Genomic DNA, 15139 nt, shown 5'->3' on the forward strand with positions numbered 1-15139 from the left:
TACATGGAGTAACAGCATACATTTACATATTCATACATTTACATAGAGTAATGATGTTTGATTCATTCCGTTATTTTTTTCCTTCCCCCCCACCCCTCCCACCTCTCTTTTCCCTCTATACAGTCCCTCCTTCCTCCATTCTTGCCCCCCTCCCACCCCCCCATTGTGTCCATCTACAACTAAAAATATTAAAAAAAAATTCAAGACCAACATGGGCACCCTACAAATGAGACCCTGTCTCTAGGGAAAACAAACAAACAAACAAACAGCTGGGATGTAGCTCAGTGGTAAAGTGCTTGCCTAGCATGCATAAGGCCCTGGATTTGAGCTCCAATACAGTAAAATTAAAATTATACATGATCCTTATTAAAACACAGAAGTAAAAAAATATATTCCACCATTCAGGCCCACAACAAATGACAATTGTTGAAGATCTGTTAAAACATTCTAGAGTTTGGATCGTGGCTCAGTAGTAGAGCGTTTGCCTTTCATGTGTGAGGCACTGGGTTCGATTCTCAGCACAACATAAAATGAAAATAAATAAAATAAAGGTATTGTGTCCATCTACAACTAAAACATTTTTTAAAAATTCTATGTGCATCTAAGACATAGGAAGATAAATAGGTAGGCAGACGAGTAAATATAGATAAAGTGAGAGAAAGAAAGATTGGCAAGCAAAAAATAAGAATCATATTCTACATGCTATTTTAAAACAGAAACCAATAACTTTATACTTGCATTTAACAGAGGTAAAGGAAATTAAAAAGAAATAAGAATTGCTTAGAAAAATGTTTCTTCCCCATGAAAGTTATTAGTTCTTAAATTTTTTTCAAAAAAATTATGAGAAACATTGGGAATTATGATCATGTTAAAAATTTAATTCCACTGTTTACTGTATCAGTTGACCCGATGTGATTCGGGATGAGAATTCCGCATGTTTACTCTTCTGCCATCTTCTTGATTTTTGTCACTTACCATACCACATCTGTCTGAAACCACGGTTCTCACAGTTACTTATTCTTAGTTTTATATTTAAGTGAATTAAATTTTCTTCATTAATCCTTTTACAATGGCTTCTGCAGTACCTATTCTCATATTAGTTTGATTTGACTTATGTTGGCTAAATATTATCATCTAATATTCCTCCAAAGCTTGAGAAGTTCTGTCCCTTTTTTCACTATCTAAATTACAGCTGTAGGCCCTGGGTATAGCACAGAGGTTTGCCTAATGTGCTCGAGGCCCTGGGTTCAATCCAACTGCTGTCACAATCATTTGTAGTTAAGAGTCATCGAACATAAGGAATCTTTTTCCTCCAACATACATATACATAAGAGATTTTAAGAAGTTGAAAGTTAGCCAGGCGTGGTGGCACACACCTGTAATCCCAGCTACTCAAGAGGCTGAGGCAGGAGGATTACAAATTTGAGGCCAACCTGGGCAGCTTAGGGAGACCCTGTCTCAAAAATTTTAAAAATTGGTGACATAGTTCAGTGGTGAAGAGCCCCTGGGTTCCATCTCCCATGGGAAAAAAGAAAAACAAAATAAACAAACAAACAACAAAAAAACCGAACAAAAAACCAATCACATCATGTCCTTGCTCAACTCCCTTCTGTGGCTCCCTGCTCAATATGAGACTGAGTCGATGCCCTAATTCAGAACTCAGAACTTCCACAGAAAGGCTCCGGTCTACCTATTTAGCCCCAATGTCTCTCTACTTTGGTAACAGAGCGTGTTACAGTTGGAAGGGGTTGTAGACCTTAAGAGTCAAATCCACTTACCTACAGATAGGGAAACTGAGACTCAGAGAGGATCAAGGATTTTATTAAGGTCAAGAGGTGATCCGTGAGGGCTGGGTTCTGGCTCAGTGGTAGAGCACTTGCCTAGCACATGTGATGCACTGGGTTTGATCCTCAGCACCACATAAAAATAAATAAAAGAATTGTGTCCGTCTACAACTAAAAATATTTTTTAAAAAGAGGTGATCTGTTTGAACGATGTTGGAGGCTCTTCTGAAATAAGGCAAAGAGAGGTTCCCTGTCTTCCATCTTGAGTTAAGAGCAAGGCAATGCGGCAGAACAGTTGTAGGCGAGGAGAGGCAGTGTGAAGGTAGAACACAGAAGAATAGCAAGGCTATGGGGCGGTAGAGGAGAACCACACAGAATGGGCTGCTCTGTTGCTTGGCTGAGTATGACCATTATTGCACCGTGCTGAGACGTAAGTGTTGTTTGGACTGGTGAAGCTGAGTTCCTGAGGATGGCCCTTGTGCCTGAGAGGCACATCTTCCTCTAGAAGACAGGAAACTAGAAAGAGGAGATGGAAAGGGCCTAGGTGGAGGTATGGGTATTGGGGTTGAAACTGAGATCTCTTTTTCTCCTTCCCAACTTGCTCTTCACCTTACCCCACTGTGCCTCTGGGTCAGTCTCGCCCCTGCAGTAATGATGAACAGTGATTGCCGAGTGCTTTCCATATTCTCACGGCTTTGCCTAGGTGGATCCTCACCTCGACTTTATAACTATCCTCATTTTGCACATGAGCACTTTGTGGAGAGAGAGAGTATAGGACATATGGCCAACAAGTAAGCAGCAGGCTATAAAATACTACCCTTCAGCTTGAGATGATTCTGGGACTAGGAAAGGTAAACCCAAGTCTTTATGCCTAAAACTTTTGCTGTCTTTATTTGGGAGCAGATGGTAGGCAATGTAGATGACTTATGGAATAAAACAGGTCTGAGAACCTTGGGCTTAAGCTCAGGCTAGAAGCTCTCCACATTTATAATGCAGAAGTCTGTTTTCAATTTTCTTCTTTGTGTTTGTTTCCCTTTTGGCTTCCCTTAGTGGTTAGCAAAACCCGTCCATTTTGTGTGAAGGTGACCCCAGGGAAGGCCTTTTGTGTTTGTTCACAGTGAGCCAGAGTGCTTACGCGCATGCTCCTGGAGAAGACCTTGACAGATCAGAGGTGGAAGTCACGAGAGACATGCCAGTATGCCAAGAGAGAGCGTCCCTGTTCCTCGTGGAGAGATCCCTTCCAGTGCTAAGACCTGGAATTCCATACAAATTTCAACCAGAAAGAAAAATGTTGGCCTTTTGGAACAAAAATGGTCCATGATAAAAGTGTAGGGAAGGTTGTGGGGAAAGAAGGAGAAGCAAAGCGTTTTTATCTTTTAACTGTCCATCAATTGAAATGAGCAAATACCACAGACGCAATCCTTGATCTCAAACATCAAACATGAAAATGTAAATAGGTACATGAGTGGAATAGAAAAACAAAGTCAAAAATACAAGATCTGTTGGGAGGCTGAGGTAGGAGAATCACAAGTTCAAAGCCAGCCTCAGCAACTTAGCGAGGCCCTAGCAACTTAGTGACATCCTGTCTCAAAATAAAACATATAAAGGGCTGGGGATGTGTCTCAGTGAATAAGCCCCTGGGTTCACTTCCTGGTACAAAACAAAACAAAGCAAAAACCGAAAAACAAAAACAAGGTCTGGTATGAGAGAACACACCAAAAAAGGAAGTAGGTAGGAATAGATTTCATAGGTGTAACAGACTCTGTGGCCTTCAATTATGGAAGGGGTAGGACTGGAGTTAGATATTTAGTTACAACTTTAGGCAAACAGAAAGAAAGGAGAAATGACAGATATCAGAAATATGTCAGATATTTTGTAGAAGCAGTGAGATCTTTCTCTGTCTTGAACTAAGAGTTCCTTTAGAGAACTAGTAGGAAATAAGACCTGGGGCTGGGGGTGTGAGTCAGTGGTAGAATGTTTGCCTCACATGTGAGAAGCCCTGGGTTTGATCCCCAACACAGAAACACAACAACACAACAACAACAACAAAACTCACGTCTGAGGGCTTTGAATGCCAGGGTGAGGCCCTTGGCTTTGCCCTGCAGGATGTGACACACTGTCAGAGGTTTCTGAGGCAGGCGGTGAAATCATGAAAATTGTTTTGAAATAATAAAAGTTGCTTTTTGAGATGACTGGTCAGTAGGGAGATGAGTTAAGTCATTTTGGCAGAAAAAAACTCAACAGTTTGATACTAAATGAATCTCAAGGAAACTTTTAAATGTATCAGATGTTTAGGAAATTTTGAGTTCTTCTTTTCTTAGAATAAGAATTCCGAATTTTTTTTTTCTTAGAAAGTTGCCAATGTGTGGAGAAAGGAGAGAAGAGAGCAGGCAGGACTTATCTGAAGCAGAAAACAGCTACTTTGCTAACATTTACTCACACTGCTGACATTTTGTGGATAACCATGGCAGGGACCGACCACTTCCCTAGAAAAAGTAGAAAACAGTTTTCACAAAATGTAGATTGAATGTGGGAAGAGGACCTTCAAAACTGGGGACAAATAAAGTCCTCAAAGGTCAATGTGATGTTTATTCCTCTTTAAAAAAGAAGTGTCCACTTCATTTAAAAAAAAGGGTCAAAAATATCTCATGCTAATATGACCAGGACAATTCATTCCCTCTTTTTAGTTAGAAGTTTCTCTAGGCCCAACATCAAGATTCCCTTTGGAAACTACATACTTCATAGTGTTGTGTTATAAATGTATATATATATATATATATATTTTTTTTTTTTTATATAAGTTGTAGATGGACACAATACCTTTATTTTATTTATGTATTTTTATGTGGTGCTGAGGATCAAACCCAGTGCCTCACACATGCTAGGCAAGTGCTCTTCCACTGAACCACAAGCCCAGTCCAGCACTTCATAGTTTTAACTCAGATAAGAACACAAGGTTGTTCCCTTTCAGGAATTCAAGTGTCCCTGAGATTGCTAATGGCAATAGCTCTGACAGTGATGCTAAGTGCTCTGCTCCCAAACAGACTTAGAGGGCCAGGCTGCTGTAGACCATGAGGCTTAGGTGGGAGGTGCATGTAGAACAAGTTCCTGGAATCAGAGATGCTAAGTGGAAAACAAGGAGGCCCCGCTGGGCAAGGTTTGGGGTAGAAGAGGAACTCAGTGGGACAAGAAGCACTGCGAGGACTTCAGAACCCGTCCTTGAGTCTACCAGCACCCAGTCCAGTATCCTCCCACCATACCAAACTGTGCATGTACTTCTTGTAGGTTTGGAACAGCCTGCAGTTCCCTTGCTCGCCTCAGTGAGAAGCTTTGAACATACTCCAGTACAGACCTACTTGGGCAAAGAGTGGTCTGGGGCAGACCTTGCTCTATAATCAGATTTAGATATCACAGGACCTCTGATAACTGTTAGCCCCCAATGTAAGAAATCCCACGAAAACCACGCCGGACAAAGGAAATCACATAAGGGAGTTTATTAAGCAAACAGAGTGTCTCCCTGGGGATAAGAGAGAAAATGAGAGGAAAAGAGAAAGGAAAGAGAAAGGGCACGTGCCAGAGAGAGTGGAAAGCGAGGAGAAAGAAAGCAAGTCAAGGGGAGAGAAAAGCAAGAGAGAAAAGATGGCCGTGAAGCTATCTTTAAGAATCCCTCCAGGCTAACAGGGGACCAATAATGGAGAAGGATACTTGCAAGCTGACTGATGAACCAATAGCTAGCTAGGATGTTCACAGACTGCCAGTAGTTGGGAGGCGGGGAAAATGGTTGCACCTGAAAGGGCAGGGAGAGCAGCTTTCAGACTGACAAGCTAGGTTGTGATGCAACGGAAAGGGCAGGGGAGCAGCTTTGTATTACACCCAACCCACTTACCCTCCTATTTTTTTCTGGCACCTGATAACAGGGCCTGTACTTGTACAAGCCTGATTGTCCAAACAGTCTCACCTTCGGTGTCCACCATGCTGAACTAAACCTGTAGCAATGCTTCTTCGCTTCTTAGATGGTTTCAGGTTAGCTCTGCTTGCAGACCAAGTTGCTTCAGGCAGAAGCTGCCATCTATCTTAAGATGTGAATTTCATATAACCAGCTTGTACTGGGCCTGGGCTCTCTGGTGTTAACAGTGCTGAACTGGAAGCTGAGATCTAGGAACCAGAGTTTTCCAAGTGGGTAAGGTCCCTGGAGAACAGAGGAGGTTCCTGGTTCTAGTAGTAAGTCCAGTCCTGCCCAGGTGTCCTCAGGATATGGCCAGAGAGCACTGGTGACTGAGGAACAGGATGGGCTCCCTGACTAGTTAACAAGAGGCCTTCAGACATTCAGGCAGGAAAGCCTGAGATGGGGGGCGGGGATGGAGGCCTAGTGACACGATTCAGTTCGGGGATGGGTTTTGGTGATGGCAATAGTGCTTGGAAAGAGAAGGCAAAACTTCAGCTCAGGAGGAACCAGGGTTCTGAACTCCTGCCCTACTCCCCCAACCCCCCCACCCCAATGGCTCAGTTACTGGCTCTCCTGAAAGGCTTCTTCAGTTCTGCTGCCTCAGACGACATCTCTGGTCCTTCCTTCTCCAAACTGGTTCTGCCTCTTATCTCTGTACTTTGCTGTCAGCACAAACCTTAGGGCTCTCGTTTCGCATCCAGCTTGCTCTTTTGAACTGACCATTGATTTTTGCTGCTCTTTCCAGAATGTCCACCTCAAAGGTGGGGAGGAAACTGTGGGCCAGCTTTGGGCATGCTTACGTCTTTCCTGTTTCTGGATGCTCTGACCTGGGACCCCTTATCCCTGGAAGGAGAGGTTGGAAGTGGTGGGACTAAGTAGTTTACTGAGACAAAGTTGGGGTAATAAGCATAGGGAGCTAGTTCTGAGAACAAAGGGGTGAGGAAGGTAGACTACGTTTAAGAAACAGAGTAAAGCTACCGGTTGTAAGTGGCACAGCAAATCTTAAATTCCTTCTTCAATTGATTCTCCCCAAGTCAGTAGTTATTCAACTGGTTCAAGACCAGTCCTGCAGATTCTACCTCACTAGGTATGAGGTAGGAATTGTAGCACAGGAATCTGGTATGTTTCTTGTGTGTTTTCCCAGAAATATTTTATGGGCATTAAGCATATATATTTCCCTCTTTTCATTCAAGTGGGAGCATATCATACATACTTTTCTCAAGTCTTTTTTCCCACTCACTTAACATTTCTTTGATATAATGCCATGCCAGTATATAAAGGTTTCTCATTCTTTTCGATGGCTACCTAGTATTCCATTGTGGAAGAGTATCATAATTCATTTAAAGATCTGCTGCAGATGGACACATGTTATTTCAAATCTCTCCCAACTGTAAACAATGTAGCAATGAGTAACCATGTACATGTTATTCCACACAGAGTGACTATATCTGGATAAATTCTTGGAAGAATTGTTGGGCTTAATGATAGATATTACCAAATTTTCCTTCACAGAAGTTATATTAATAGTTTATAACTACCAGCATGTATGTCATTTTCCTGCAAACTTTAGTCTTTTTATCTATTATTATTAGTCTTTTTATCTATGCCAATATGGTAAATCAAAGATAATATCACAATGCTGTTTAAATTTACATTTCTTTTACCATAAAGAGAAGGATGAGTATGATTAGATATTTGAGTCATAGTTTCTCTTTGTGAAATCCATTCATTGCCTTTGCTATTTTTCTAGTGAATTTTTTTGTTTTGGTACCTAGAATTGAACCTAGGGGTGCTTAACCACTGAGTCACATCCCCAGTCCCTTTTTTTATGTTTTATTTTGCAACAGGGTCTTGCTAAGTTTTTAGGGTTTGCTAAGTTGCTGAGGCTGGTCTCAAACTTGCAATCCTCCTGCCTCAACTTCCCAAGTCTCTGGGATTACAGACATGTGCAACTATGCCTGGCTCTAGTAAATCTTTTGATATTTATTTTATTGAATTCTAGGCATTCTTTATATATTAAGGAAATGCAGCCTTCAACTGTGATGTGTGCTGCAAATGTTTTTCCCAGATTGTCATTTGTTTTTTGATTTTCTTTATGATGCTTTTGCAGGGTAACAGTTTTAATAAAAATTTTGTTATTGAATTCATTAACATTTTATTCAATGACTTCTAGGATTTATATCATTTTTAGAAAGGCCTTCTTCACACTAAAATTATGAAAAATCATCCCATAGATTCTTCTAGTACTGTTCTGGTTTGGATGTGAGGTGTCCCTTAAAAGCTCATGAGTGAGACAATGCAAGAAGATTTGGAGCAGAAGTGATTGGGTTCTGAGACTCTTAATTCAATCAGTGAATTAATCCCCTGATGGGAATTAACTGAGTGGTAACTATAGGCTGGTAGGGCATGGCTGGAGGAGGTAGGACATTGGGGGCGTGGCTTTGGGTATATATTTTGTGTCTGGTGATTGGAGTCTCTCTCTCTGCTCTCTAATCATCATGTGAGCTGCTTCCCTCCACCTCACTCTCCTGCCGTGATGTTCAGCCTCAGCTGGAGCCCCAAGGCTTGGTGCTGGTCTTATATGGACTGAGACCTCTGATCAGTCCATATAAGTGAGCCCACAAATGAACTTTTCCTCTACAATCGTTGCCGGTCAAGTCTTTTCAAGTCACAGCGGCGATAAAGCTGACTAAAACAAGTACCTTTACAGATTTTTTTTTTAATCAATTCTTTTTTTAAAATTTGTTTTCAGATTTTTTTTTAAATTTAAAACTTTGATTCATATAGAATTTGTTCTAGTATAAGATGTAGAATTTGATTCCAACTGCTTCTCAGACTGCTACCCGTTTCCCCAGATACCATTGATTATTCTACTACCCCCTCCCCCACCATCATCACCCATGGCTTGACTTGCCTTTGTTAAAAATTTTTTATCGTATTCTAGATTTCCATATGGATTTGGGCTTACTTCTGAACTTTCTTCTCCATGATACTACTCTGTCCCTTCCTGCACCTATGCCAAACACTGCTTTAATTACAGGTGATCCAAGGTGTGCACTCTGAGAAACCCTGTGCTGAGTCTTGTGCAGAATAGGACTGGAAATTAATTTCAACAATGAGGAGAGGAAAGCAGCATGGAATGGCATTAAAAATTAAGATTTCATGATTCAAACTCATGTTTCACAAATGTGAGGCAATGTCTACGTCACGACAGCAGCAAGAGATGTACATAGGGAGTGAATCATACCCTTCATTGTCCTCTTTTCCAGGTCAGTGATGCTGACTATCCCTCCAGACCAGAATCTATAGTTGAGTATTGGGCTGGGCAGGGGCTTCAATACACTCTGCCATGACTAAACGATTTGACAGCTTCAGAGAGAACGTGAAGAAGACAACAGAGCCTGCCTTTTGTAAGTCTTCAGATTTTGCTTTTAGCAAATGTTAACTCTATTTTGACTTTTTTTTTTTTTTTTGGCAGAAATAATTGCCAGTTAATTGTATTTGTATGACTGTTAGTAAAAGATACACACTTAACGTGATAGACATTATTTATTCAGTCCGCATGCATGGATTCAGTCCACAGATCCTTTGCAACTGTAAACAATTGAAATAGATCGGAAAGTACACCAATATACATTTGTGTAAATATAGATGGTGCATACATACAATCAGCTTGCTCATTCTTTCAATTTGTGTTAATTGATCTCCTGTTGGGCTGCCAAGCACTTACTTTGGTAAGTGCTGAGCAATGCAAAACCAGAGAGAAAAAAAAGTGGTTAATGTGTATGAAAGCACTTATATTTGTTTTTAAGATGGCCATTAAAAAGTATCACAAACTGGTTGGCTTAAAACACACACACACACACACACACACACATATTTTCTTGCAGTTCCAGGGGCTAAAAGTCCAAAGTCAAAGTCATCAGGGTCTTGCTCCTTCTGAAGGGACTATGTCTGTGTCTTCCACCGCCTACCAGGCAGTCCCTGGTCCAGAGCCGGTGTTTCCTGTGTCAATCCTACCATGAGTAGGACTCCATCTTATTTTTAACATTATTTTGCAAATGTAGTTTGGGGCATCCAGAGCTGAGAGGGGCCCTTTAGAAGGTAGTTGGGACAGTGCCAACAGGAAACTTCTACATAGTTTCAAAGAGGGCCCATCCTAGTTAAGGCCCACCTTCCCTCTTCTATGGAGCAGACGCTAACCCGGCCTGCCTTTTCCCTTGGAAGAGGTGGTAGAAACTCGAATGCTCCTTTCCTGCCTGCCCTCTTGCCCAGGCTGAGACTGCAGAGAAACAATCCACTTGGCCTCTCCCCCTCCCCGCTCTTGGGAACCTTGGCCTCAGTCAACCCTCCTGGATGAGAGATCCGTTTCCGGCCAGGAATATGGTTCTCAAAACGTATTTCTACGTCTTTGGTTTCCTACCAGGCAGTCCCTTTTCCAGAGCCAATGTTTTCCTACAGACAGCAAAGTGACTGGATAGGACTCCATCTTATTGTATCTATTAACATTACATTTTAAATGAAGTAACAGATTTGAAATCAGGAACTCCAGGAGGAGCCCATATTTCCCTCCTGGTGACGTGAAGAGCTGTGACAGAAGCTCTGTCTGGTAGTAGATTTAAAATGTTTTAGTTGCTGCATAAAGAACCAGTCCTCAGTGACCCAGTGAGGTCGTTTCAGTTGCCTTCAGCCTCACAAGGCTGGGTTCTTCCCTCATCCTCTTGAGGGGCTTCATGGCCCCTACTGCCCCCCATACTCCAGGCTGTGAAAACCCTTTTCAACAAAGCTTTGGATAATCTCACATGTACAGTTGTGTGAGTGGCTGATAAATGCTAAAGGTAGATAGTGGGTGTAATTGAAGCAGTCTTGAGTGGGAATCCAAGGTCAGGTGTAGCAGGATAACACCTCCCCGCCTTTGGAGGCAGGCACACCTGGGTCTGACTCCTGGTGGCATTACTTACTAGCTGTGTGGCCTTATAATCCTGTAGGTCTAACTTTTCCCATGGGGCTACCTTGGGTGTGATCTATCCCATGAATTGACTGCCTTTGGAATAAATATCCCTATCCTATCCAAACAACATGGCCAGAGGGGCCACAAAGTATCTTGGGCTGTAGTCTCAGAAGCAGATGGGGTGGTAGTAGAGAGTAAGCAGCGACTGGTTAGAGAAAGTCTGGCTCAATGCATGGAGACCATTGAAGGAGGACATGCAGTCCAAGGGGCATGACAAACTCAGTCTTGATTCTGGGTGAATGGCAGAGCTGAGGACTTGCATGAGGAAGTCGGACCCCAGGAGATACGCTGTAGGCTGGGTAGGCTGGGGCCCTGCAAGTCCTAAGAAGACAGGACAGCGAGGCCCAGGGGAGTTAGCGGTCTTATTATAGTGGGGAGGAATGAGTTCAGTTCAAGTCAGGTTATCCAACATTCATCAAGTACTTATTATCTGCTAGGGACTGTGAGCTACTAGGGAAATGACGATGTGAGGCATGGTCCTAAACTCAAGGATGTAAGGTGTGGAGATGGTAGATGGATAAACACATACCCAAACGAATATTATGAAGAATAATGCATACAACAATAAACACATGTGCAAAACACAAGGGATGAGAGAGTCATTGAGTTTGGGGGAACAAAGAGGGGTAGCCGGGGCAAATTGGCTGAGGAACAGACTTCTGCACAGTATTTCGAAGCATAAATGAGATGAGTAGTTTTTCCCAGGAGAATGGAGTGCATGGCTCAGTTGAAGGATTGGAGGACAAGAATGGTATGTCAGGAATTAAGAAGGTACAGAGAACCTTGGTTCGCTCCACAGTTGAGCTATTGTGAATTGTGCTGTTGTAAGCATTGATGTGACTGTATCCCTAGAGTGTGCTGACTTTAGGTCTTTTGGATATATACCAAGGAGTGGATCCTATGAATATACCACAGTGAATCTCACCATCATGTATATCCACAAGACACTAACTGAAAATAAATAAATAAATAAATAAATAAATAAAAGTAAATAGCAGAAAGAGCAGTAGAGCAGAGGGGAAGGAAAGGGGAAATACTGGGAACTGAATTAGAACAAATTATTATCACACTTTTATAATTATGTCAAAATGAATCCTAATGTTATGTATAACTAAAAAGAAACAATTAAAAAAAGAAAAGAAAAGAAGGTACAGAGCCCTGGACCTGGAGATTCGGGACCAGACCTCAGGCCCCTCAAAGAACTGATCTATTGAATTAAAAATTGAAGCATATGATAGGACAGAGCAGGAGTGAAGGCAACCAGCTCCGAGTGGACATGCTAGTGCCATGGTGTATCCCTGTGGTGTGGGGTGACAGGCCTCTGGTCATGTGACTAATTCAAGAGCTTCCCAGATGGAAAATCTAATTTTGAAAGTATTTACCACCCCCTGAGGATAGGGTTAGGACAGGAGGACCAGACCTCCTAGGGTGACTCTCCCCTAGAGACTTGCTAAATGTGGCTGGGTCAACTCTCTTCATGAACTCTGCCCTGTTCAGAATCTTGGTTCTCTTTTAAATTATTAGAATAGCTTCCTAATTGGCTTTTCTGCCATCTAACACAAGTCCCTCTGATCCATCTTCCAGACAGTCCTTGGGTGCTTTTATTAAGAGACAAATCTAAGGATGTCACTTTCCTGCCTAAGGGCCTTCAGTAGGTCCCCATTGTCTGCCAGGATGTCCTCCACAGTGTGATCCTGCCCCCAGATGTTGGGGGGAGATAAGGAATGTCAGGGCTCCTCACCTGCAGAACCTGGGAGGAAACTGAGTGACATATTTTCTTTTATTTTTGGTTTGTGGTGCTAGGGATCAAACCCAGGGTCTTGCACATGCTAAAGAGCAAGCCCCTCACAGAAGCCAGCTCTGCCCCAGGGGCCCTGCTCCTCTCTCCCAGCTCATCTTATGGTAGTGCTCACAATCTCACACCCTAACAGCCTGAGCATCTGGGAACACAGCCTAGAGGGTCCCCCCACCTAGGTGTTCTTCCACACCGATGTGGGTTGCTTCTTCCAGGCAAAAGCTATCCTCATCCTTCCACAACCCCAGAGTTCCCAATCTCCTCCTCCATGCTATCCTATATAGAGGGTGTCCTGCAAATTCTTCTCTCTCTCTCTCTCTTTTTTTTTTTAAACTGGGATTGAACTCAGGTGCACTTAACCACTGAGCCACATCCCCAGCCTTTTAAAGTATTTTATTTAGAGACAGGGTCTCACTGAGTTGCTTAGGGCCTTGCTAAGTTGCTGAGGCTGGCTTTGAACTAAAAATTCTCCTTGCCTCAGCCTCCTGAGCTTCTGGGATTATAGGTGTGCACCACTGCCCAGGCAGCCAAATTCCTCTTTTATCTTGTCACCTGGCAGTGATCTCTTCCTATGTCTGTCCCATTGTCCTGGGACCTGCCCTCCCCCAGATATTCCCAATACAAAAGCAGTGCCTGGGAGGAAGAGGTGAGCTTCAAAACAGTCTTGTTAAAACTACCTCGAAATGAGACACCACTGCTGCCTCTTCAAGTCATAGTACACCACGGCAGATGGTGACTAATCAGAGCCATGAATAAGCAAGATATTTAAAATACACTGACTTAGAGATAATGAGAAATTAACATTAGGCTGCACTATAGGAAATTACCAATATTCGACCGTCTTGGGCAGATAAAAACAGCCATTCCATGCCATTGTACCTAATAGATTGGAATCAGGTCAGTCTGATTTCCAGGTCAATATTGTTTCCTGGAGGGAGGAAGAGCCTTTCCTGACTGGCTGAGGTAAAGAGATGACAGAGGTCTGACGTTGTAGCACATGCTTATAATCCCAGCTACTTGGGGCTGAGACAGGAGGATGGTGAGTTCAAGGCCAGCCTGGGAAACTTAGTGAGACTGTGTCTCAAAATAAAACAAAGTGTCACAGATGTTGCTCAGCAGTAGAATGCTTACCTCATGTGCGAGGTTCTGGGTTCAAGCCCCAGTACCAATTAAAAAAAAAAAAAAAAGGCAAGAACCTGGAAAGATGGAAGGTCTGGTGGCCTGGTAGAGCTCAGGGCACAACTACAGAGTAAGGCCTGGGGACACTTAGGTGAGAGGCATCTAGGTGCTTAGAGCTGCATTTGGAACTTCAAACAGGTAAAGCCTGGCAGCTCATTGTTCATTGTGAAGGAATACATACATGGGATAATTCCTTTTATTTCTATATTTTTTCCTATTGAACAACCATAGTCAAAATCATCAACGTATTTGTTTGTTTTCCTCTTTTTCGGTTAAAACTAACCCAAAAAAAGAACTCCATATTTTTTTTTTAAGGAAGAGGAAAAAGAGAAAAAAAAAAAAATAGCATTGACAAGCATAGTTTTCTCTATTAAGATTTTTAGTAATAACTTCTTGTTGTTCTCATGATTAGGAGAGTTCCCCTTTATTTATTTTACAAGATGATATTTTAAGTAACTGCAGCTTTTATATGACACTCCTTGCATAAAAATTTTAAAAAAGGAAATCGTTTTTATGTTTTGGAGTAGAGCTTAATTGCCAGGAACATAAGTAAATAAGTTAAAAAAAACCTGAGGCAGGATTACTGCTGAAGCCTGAAAGAAACTAGAAAGCTTCTAGTCCCATTACTTCTGTGCAAAGTCATAATTAATACAATTTACAAAGAACTTATTATCAAGGGGGTATGTCACAAGCCCCGCCAGCCCAATTTGTTGATCTAATTTAGCTAATAATCACTTTGCCGTAACCACTCCCATTTACATGCAGAAAAAAAATTCGATACATTCACATGGGCCATACCACAGATCCTTCATCAACTCTGCAAAGGCACTTTGCACAATGCCTGAGGAAGGATTTGGAATTGATTGTCCAGAGCAGGATGGGAGAGAACAGGAACCTAAAATGGAAATCTGCAATTACAGCTCAGAATATCTTTAGGGAAGTTGAACCATTTCAAAGCACGGGTCAGCAACACTGGGTGACAAATGAGAATGGCAGACCTCGGACTGCAGGCGCTCCTCACAATGCACAGAGGACTTTCATTTTCCCTGCTCCCTTTCTTATCTCCCTTCCATCCTGGCTGGAATGGTCACTCAGACTAGGCATGCGTTCCTTTCATTTTCAGATGCAGACATTCAGGAAATGTTCCATAAATGAAATCATCCCAGATGCCTCTCCCACCTGATCCTAAGAATGTCCTTCTGTCATTATCAGCCCCACACGGTTTGAGTTCAGCTCTGAGCAAGACCAAATCAGGCAGTAGCACTCCTGCCTCGTCTTGGAACTGGAGTCAGGAGGCCACAGATCTAGTCTGGCCAGGAAGGGTTTTCTCCCTTTCCAGTCAGTCTAATTCCATCCATCCTTTTTCTTCTTATTTCTTTAAAGAGTTCTAGCGCCAAGCAAAATTCCTTCTAGAGCAGAAAGGA

At 42.4% G+C, this 15139-nt stretch overlaps 1 protein-coding gene across 1 annotated transcript in view; it reads left to right on the forward strand.

Moving 5' to 3' along the window:
- Positions 1-15139, forward strand: part of LOC124962890 (translation initiation factor IF-2-like) — a 127809-nt gene that overhangs the window by 92065 nt on the left and 20605 nt on the right. Inside the window, exon 4 of the mRNA XM_047522137.1 lies at positions 9000-9140. Coding sequence (XP_047378093.1) covers positions 9000-9007 — 8 coding nt within the window. The 3' untranslated portion in view covers positions 9008-9140. The remainder of the gene's footprint in view (positions 1-8999; positions 9141-15139) is intronic.

Source organism: Sciurus carolinensis, chromosome 13 (assembly GCF_902686445.1).
Source record: "Sciurus carolinensis chromosome 13, mSciCar1.2, whole genome shotgun sequence".
Lineage (NCBI taxonomy): Eukaryota > Metazoa > Chordata > Mammalia > Rodentia > Sciuridae > Sciurus > Sciurus carolinensis.